The sequence below is a fragment of the Tinamus guttatus genome, unplaced genomic scaffold (assembly GCF_059628265.1).
Source record: "Tinamus guttatus ecotype Peru unplaced genomic scaffold, ASM5962826v1 Tinamus_guttatus_pri_ptg001089l, whole genome shotgun sequence".
NCBI classification, from domain to species: domain Eukaryota; kingdom Metazoa; phylum Chordata; class Aves; order Tinamiformes; family Tinamidae; genus Tinamus; species Tinamus guttatus.
The window spans coordinates 588,588-596,908 of NW_028289623.1; the positions used below are offsets into that span (position 1 = coordinate 588,588).

General features: G+C 49.5%; 1 protein-coding gene across 1 annotated transcript; it reads right to left on the bottom strand.

The window, feature by feature from the left end:
- Positions 1–6,876: 6,876 nt before the first annotated feature.
- LOC148590783 (olfactory receptor 14C36-like) lies at positions 6,877–7,836 on the bottom strand. Its single transcript, XM_088538577.1, has one exon. It carries the CDS (start codon positions 7,834–7,836, stop codon positions 6,877–6,879), a length of 960 nt encoding a protein of 319 aa, XP_088394703.1.
- Positions 7,837–8,321: the final 485 nt, after the last annotated feature.

Sequence of the window (8,321 nt, forward strand, 5' to 3'; positions counted from 1 at the left end):
GCTCTCGCGGCTATGCTTAAGAGTGTCATCTCAAATCTCTCTAATATGAGAGAAGTGGCAACCAAGTGTCACCACAGGTTTCCATGGATCCATGCAAAGCTCCAACACACAAAACCAAACATGAGCGCATTGAAGGAAAGTCTAGAGGCAGCCTTCCCATGGCAGTTCATCTTTCCTGAAGACACATTCCAGGAGGGCAGCAGGACTTTCTCTATTTAGAGTTGCCTCATTTCCGTGCTGTCCTTCCATGCTTTATTCTGCAGATATGGCCCAGGAACTCTCCTAACCTGGTAGAGATAGGCTTGTTTTCCCTCGAACGCTGGAAGAACAGGCAGGACCAGTCCTTGGGCTCCCTTAAACCACAGCTGGATTCCAGAATAACATTTCCATAATAAAAGGGGATCTGCCCTATGATGGTCCTGAATCTGGCCTCTCTTTAGAAACTGAAATCAAAAAATATGCCCAAGGCTGTGCAACCACAAATGGGCCTGCTCTTCTGCTTGTGAACTCCAAGAGATCCAGGGGATGACCTCAGCATTCCAGGGTCATCTGTTAGCCTCAATCTAGGGTTCATCTCTCAGTGAGCACTGCAGATAGGCAATGGTCTCTGCATTGCCTGTGCCAGGCTGCCCCTCACGTGACTGTGCTGATGAGAGAACCCCCAGGGGATGTCCAGGCACAGGGCTTGCCTGGGAGTGGGCACTGAGTGCAGCTTTAACGAAACAGGGATGACTCACAGTGCAGGGACCAGAAGGTAGAGCACTAAACCCAGGTGCACATGGGGAAAGGAGGGCTCTGCAATCCCCAGAGAGGCACTGGGGACCCAGGAGGCCCAGGGAAGGGGCAGTGGAGGGAGATTCCTGCACCCGCAGTGAAACACCACAGCCTGGAGCTAGTGGCCCCCCAAAGACATCTCCTGCCATTGCAATATTGTGGGGGCACTGTGAGTACCGTCAGACCTCAGCCACCAGTATCAGTGGCCACAAGGGCACACTGATGGCTCATGCTCAATTTGTTGCCAACCACGATTCCCAGATCCCTTTTTGTGGAGCTGCTCTCCAACAGGTCAACCCCCAGCCTGTCCAGGTGCATGGGCTTATTCCTCCCTAGCTGCAAGATCCTGCACTTGCCCATGTTGAACTTCATGAGGTTCCTCTACCCCCAGCTCTCGAGGCTGTCCAGGTCCCTCTTAAAGCCTGCACAGACCTCTGGGCTATCAGCCATTCCTCCCACTTTTCTATCCTCAGAAAACTTGCTGAGGGTGCACTCTGCCCCTTCAGGTCACTCATTAATAAACTGAGCAGGTTTTGACTGACTCCTGATACCAATAGTTGCAGGTCTCCAAATAGGCTCTGCACCACTGATCACAACCCAAAAGCCTAAACCCCAAATCCAGCTGCTCACATGGAGGTGACCTCACTGGTGCAAACCCACGACACCCCTGCTAATGCCCTGAGGCCTTCAGAGACAGCAGCTTCCTCAACCCCCTTCCCCACACAGGAACCACTGCTGCCCTCTCAGCTCCTCTCACCACAGAGACCCCCCCACCCACCGCCCACGCCTGCCTGCCTGCTGCTGGCCAATCAGGCACTCACAAAGACATGACGTCACAGCGCCGTCCCGCCCAGCTCTCTGGCCCTGCCCTCCAGGGCAGCAATGGCCTCCCCAGCCCTTCCCCGCCAGGAGCCCAGCCCGGGCTCAGCAGCTGCTCCGCGGAGATGATCTCAGCAGCGCAGAGCCCCGCAGGGCCCGGCTGCTGCCCAATGAGGCGCTGCGGGAGCGGACAGCACTGCCCACCCTAGCATGGGGGAGAAGAGGGGCAGCCAGTGCCAGGGAAACCTGCCCTGGATTCTCTCCTTCTGACCCAGCATCCACAGGGTTGTAGCTGCCCCACGGGAGCCTTGGGGCTTGGGAAAGCCCCATCTCCAGGAGTCCTGGCTGCCGCATTGTCCCCTGAGCAAGGTGGGACCCTCAGGCAGGACTCTTGTGGCAACCTCCAGCCCTGAGTAGCCGTTGCCACAGCCCGGTATCCGCAGGGGTCTTTGCAGTGACAGTTTCTGTGTGACCCCTTGGGAAGGAGCTCCTGAAGCTGGGAGCCTTGGTGGAGAGCAGCAGGATCCCTGGGAACAAGAACTGAGGTCCAGGCTGCGGGTGTTGATCCAGCAGTCCCCATGTCGCTCATCAGTCCACATCTCATTTGCCTCCATCAGCAGTTTGTGAGGTGACCAGCTCCCTGCTCTGGAGTGGATGAAGTTGGGGAAAATCCCTGCAGTCTCCCTTCGTGCTCTTCTTCATCTCTGCAGCAGAGCCATGTCACAGAAGAGAACTCCCATCTCCCTGCAACCCTGCCAGAGATGCAGCTTTCTAAGTCACTGGCAAAGGAAGGACTTCTTTGGGTTAAGTCTGTGGCAGCTCATCAGTGATGCTGTGAGCCTAGCTCTGCATGCTGGGGTTCTTTCCCACATGTCCTATTTAAAGTGACCATTTCTAACATCTCCTTTAGGGCTCTATCTGGACACTTTGTGACTCCACCTGATACTCTGTTCACTCAGAGACCCAGCAGCTGGTTTGCCCTTTAGGGAGGTTAAAGCTTGCTCTGTCTTTCTGCAGTCTGCGCTATTAACCAAGTCCTTAATATATATATGGATTATATGGACTTAGCCTACATTCAAAGAGTGTCATTATTTTCCATGAAACTATCCTTTGTTTTTTTTTTTGTTTGTTTTTGTTTGTTTGTTTTGTTTTGTTTCTTTGTAACTAAAAGAAGATCCCCCTGTGCCTGTTGGCAGCCTGTTGTCTAAGTAAAGCATGTGAGAATTGGGGCAGGTGAGCTATAACATTGAGTACAGACTTAGGTGGACTAAGACTGGCTTTCAACACGAGGGATTTCAATTCCCAAGAGGCTGATGAGGGAAATGGTGGGGTTGGGGAGGTGGGGAGAAAGATTGTGCATACAGTGCCTGATCTCTGGGACACTGCTTTTTCTACATGTGCTGCCTTCATTAGGAGTCACTCTGGATGGCTATGAATTGGATGGTGTGCTGTCACCTATTCTTCAGAATAATAATAGAAAACTTTAAAAAGATGAAATACATGTATATTATTGTTGTCTTCGGCTTTAAGCTACACTCCTGAAACCTCTCCAATTATCCATGGATACTTGAAGAAAATTGCAGGGAGAGTCCTAGTTTATCAGGACTTTTTGCTTTTTAATGAGCTCCATGCAGTACTTGGAGCTGACTCCATGAATTGCAGCTATTGAAAGGAGATTGAAGAAATCACGGAAGAAGTCAAAGTCAGAAGGAAACCCTAAAGTTTTGCAGAGCATTAATGGATCCCAGTGAGGCCATTAACTACAACTCACCAGGGGCTGGTTTAAGCTAAAAAATATAATCATTGGTAATAGTTAGGTAGAGAAGATGCTCAGATGGCTCTGATGCTGAATACACCCTTGATGTGTTTTGTCAATACACATTGGCCAAGCACAGGCAGAGAAACCCTGGAAAGGGAGATCCTTTCCTCTATGTGTTGCCCAAGTCTCTTCGTGGCATCAGTGTTTGGGTGAGGGTATGCAACGTTGAGTGCAAGACAAACACACGACACCTCCCAGGGTCCCCAGAGGGATAAAGGGGGCAAAGAAGTCCTGATGATTCGGGGTAGGCCTCGGTGACAGACACAACAGCCATAGTCAAGAAGATAAAGACCTCTATTCTGTTGGGGCCTTGGCAGCGCCCTTGGCCATCTCTACCACAGGTCATCCTAGACCTGCTCCTGTGTCCCTGCAGACTATGGACACCCAATCTGCTTCCCCAGCAAGTTCTCACAAGAGGTTCTCCTTCCCTTCATTGAGAGCTTTTCCATCCTCAGTGGTTTTTTCTTGAAACACAGAACCATTGGTGGTGACAGACTGCTCTACCCTTCAAGTGATATTTCTTCATCCTATTGCCCAATCTGAGCTTCCCAAGCTGTATTTTGGTCCTGTTTCCTCTTTTCATGCTGCTTCCCACTACCAAGGAAATCTCTTGGCAGCCCCACAATGTGGGGATGAATATAACCTGGTGTGTCATGACAGAGTGGAACGTGAGGAGCGGAAGTGCCAGGGCCTGAATGACAGGCCTGAGTCAGGGTTGACTTAGAGATGAATATGGCACTGCCTTTGCAGTGCGCAACACTCACCTGTGGAATTGCTCGTGCCAGCTTGCACGGAGGCTCATTAAACTGTCGCTTTTTTAAGCTCTCGTGCGACTGTTTTTGATGTTGAAGGGAACCCTCCCATCTGAGGCCTGGGCTCTGACCAGATCCCCACCCCACATGATGGGGAAAGTATGCCACATCAGATGTCACCGCTCACAAACAAAATGCAAGTTATCATGATTTGCTGATTTGGCTCTGTAAAAGATGGACACTCTTGCCACGATTTTGGAGACCTCACGGGTGGATGCACCACCTAAGACCTCCCAGTTGCTGGGAAGGTTCTCCAAATCCTCACTGCAACAGGGACTCCCCAGCGACTACGGATTTGTATGACAGTAACATATTTAGGCAATTGCTGATGTATCTTTTCATCACTATTCTCTTTGTCGTATACTAGTGGTACCTTGCTTATTTTGTCGTTACTAAAACAGAGTGTGTAATAAGCTTATTTTGTTAAATGTATCATTCTGTACTGCCTTAATATTAAAAGGCACATTAAGACCATTCTTTCCAGTGGCGTCTGGTTCTTTCTGTTGCCCAGTCTGCCCCAGAGCTATGCCATTGCTGCTCTTTCTCATTGTGCTCCTTTGCATGCCCCAAGCCCTGGGCCTTTATGGCCCTGAGTAGCAAGTGTGTGTTACAAGCAGGATGCGAATTATTGCCTGATGACTTTTAAAAGAAGGGAAAGATGCCTCTTCTCTTGCTGCTCCTCAAGAAAAAGCAGCCCAGCCTGAACCAGGCAATGCCTGTAACAAGACCAAGCAAGGTAGAGCAAGGTCCTTCCTTGCGCTCAGCTTCTTCTATTCCCAGTTGTCACTTTGACCATGCAGGTGGCGAGTGAAGATGTCTGAGGTGTGAAACACAGGAATAACACCAGAGGAGAAATTGCCACTTGTGCACTTTGAGATGTGATCGTGACGCATGCAGTGGTGCAGTGCGACAAACAGAGAAGAAGTAAAGGGAAGCAAGCTAACCATCAGGAGGCATGAAAGCAGTGCGAGATGCAGTGCCATAAATGCAGCATTCCAATGTGAGCCCCTTTTTGTATCTGTCAGGAGGTGCCCAGAGAGTCTCTGATGCGTGAAGGTCACTTGCCAAGGGCCAGAGCCACAAGCAGTGTAACTGGAGGAACTCAGTTTCTTCCAGTTCATGGAGCTCTGTCAGACGTGGGCACTGAACAGTGCAAGAGAGTCCCATCAGAGCCCATGGTTTTGTGGGTGTCCAGTTTGCTGAAGTGAGTGCTACTCAGATCCTCCTCCAGCAAGGGAAAGTCTTCCTTTCTCCATTTCTCCATGGTCTCCAGGGCCTAGAATTCCTGAGGGTCACTCTTAGCACTAAAGACTGCAGCAAAGGTAGCCTTTTCTGTGTCCTCTCTCGCCAGGACTCTTGGCCCATTTAGCAGCAGGCCCATATTTTCCCTAGTCCACCTTTTGTTCCTGCTGTATTGTTGTATTTTATTTTAAATAATTATTTATTATTATTTTATCAGGAAGATAAGAGTAAGAATTCCTAAAGAAATAAATGAAGAGCACATGTTTCATGCCAAGTACATGGGAATGACAAGTGACTGCACACAGGACAGTTTTTGGCATTGACATTGTACCCAATGAGGAAGTTTCCTCAGTGCCTCCTTGAGCTCCCTGTTTCTTATGCTGTAGACAGGGTAGTTCAGTCCTGGAGGTACCACTGAGTACAGAATGGCCAGTATAGAGAGATCCAGAGCTGGGAATGATATGGAGGGAGGAGAGGAGGGAATAAAGTGGCTAAGGGTGACATTTCACTGCCCCTGTGACTGGGGGTAGGAGTCAGACCCGACCAAATGGGTATCACGACCTCTAATCCCTCCGGGGGACTGCACATGACTGCACAGTGCAGGGCACCTGGACTGCAGAGCATTTCCAAGGGTGCTCGTTGTGTCCAGTTGTGCCTATACATCCTGCCCCTGGTATTTGATAGATGGTGACCCAGAGGGCTCTCCGTTCTCCCTTCTTCCTGACAGTTGAGTCCTCACTGCCTCTCCTGAGACTGCAGAGTCCTCATTTGCCTGCAAATACCCAGTCCTTTACCTCTAAGAAACTCCATCTTTGAGGACCTCTCCCTTCATGAGGCTCTACTCACAGTCCATCCCAGGCATATGCTGTCCCAGGAGGATCTGTGTGCTCTCCTGACACCGCCAGCTTCCCCTCCATGAGAACAACCACAGGACACTGTGCCTTAATACGTAGGAGAGCTGTGCATGTGTAAATCCATGACCATTCAGCCTCTCCACTATCCTTGGACTCTGATAGGGGAATTCCCAAAACTTCCCTTGATCTCTGAAAGATCATTACATGATTCTGAGCTCTATGTTGCTGAAGCCATGGAGAATCCTGTTCAGCAGGCCCTTGAGGGGTGCAAGTCCTTGAGCCTATTCTTGACACTAGCTTTGGAGGAAAAGCCCAGCTTTCAGGCACTGTACTGATAGAAATTACTTTATTACAGAGATACTGTTAGGGAGCCAGTCCTTGTCCAGCATTCAACACAATTGAGGGTATCAGGTGAGACAGAGCAGACACTATAAAAAGGGGAATGAATACAAGTACTTGTATATTAACACAATAACAATTATTATCACTAGTAAAAGCCATAATAAAAATAAGATGAAGAAACAATGTTCAATCCAGTTATGGGATAGAGAAAGGGTCATCTGTGGAGAGATGTGGAAAAATTACCACTGCTTAAAAAGGTCTGTGAAATCACTTTCCTAATGGCATCCTTGAGCTCCTTATTCCTCATGCTGTAGATGAGGGGGTTCAGTGCTGGAATCACCACTGAGTAAAAAACAGCCAGTACCAGATCCAGAAATCGGGAGGAGATGGAGGCGGGCTTCAGGTAGACAAACAGAGTAGTGCTGACAAAGAGGGAGACCACGGCCAGGTGCGGGAGGCACATGGAAAAGGCTTTGTGCCGGCCATGCTCTGATGGGATCCTCAGCACAGCTCTGAAGATTTGCACGTAGGACACCACAATGAAAACAAAACACCCAAAGCCTAAAGAGATACTAACAACAAGAAACCCACCTTCCCTGAGGTAGGAGTCTGAGCAGGAGAGCTTGAGGATCTGGGGGATCTCACAGAAGAACTGCTCTACCACATTGCCTTGGCAGAGTGGCAGGGAAAATGTGTTCCCAGTGTGCAGGAGAGCATTGAGAAAACCATTGGCCCAGGCAGCTGCTGCCATTCTGACACAAGCTCTGCTGTCCAGGAGGGTCCCATAGTGCAGGGGTCTGCAGATGGCAACATAGCGGTCATAGGCCATGACTGTGAGGAGAGAAAATTCTCCTCCAAACAGCAAGACGAAGAAAAATATCTGGGCAGCACATTCCAAATTGGAAATGGCCCTGGTGTTCCACAGGGAATTGTGCATGGCTTTGGGAACAGTTGTGGAGATGAAGCCAAGGTCGAGGAGGGAGAGATTGAGGAGGAAGAAGTACATGGGGGTGTGGAGGCGGTGGTCGCAGGCTACGGCTGTGATGATGAGGCCGTTGGCCAGGAGGGCAGCCAGGTAGATGGCCAGGAAGAGCGAGAAGTGCAAGAGCTGCAGCTCCCATGTGTCTGCAAATGGCAGGAGAAGGAAGTCGTTGTTGGAGCTGCTGTTGGACATCTGTTCTGTTGGGCTGAGGAAAACTGTGTAGGGAAGAAAAGGCAGTATTAGCTTAGAAGAATTTTCTCTGAAATAAACTTTCCATTTTTCATACAAATGCTTCTCGACCCTGTCCCAACTCTCAGTAATTTCTTCTTCTCAGTGTCACCTTCAGTCAGCTCCTCAGTCTCTGTTCCACCTGAGTGTTCTGGCAGGAGACGGAGCCTGAGTTACTCTACGCCAATGTATATAAAGGACTGGTTCTTGATATCTCTCCTTTTTGGAGTTGATGTCACAGGACATCCACCTTTAAGATAAAGGGTCTTTTCACATTCCCACACATACTTCCAAGGAGTTTGGGGTGCAGCAGGGGGTTTTAGCATTCTGTTTTAGAACTTCTTATTTTGGAGATTTTTAGCTTCTGCCACCATATCTGGTCAGGTTCTTTGCGCGTCTTTATTGGCATGCAGATAAAGACAGATGTCTCTATTCCTCTAAATGTGACT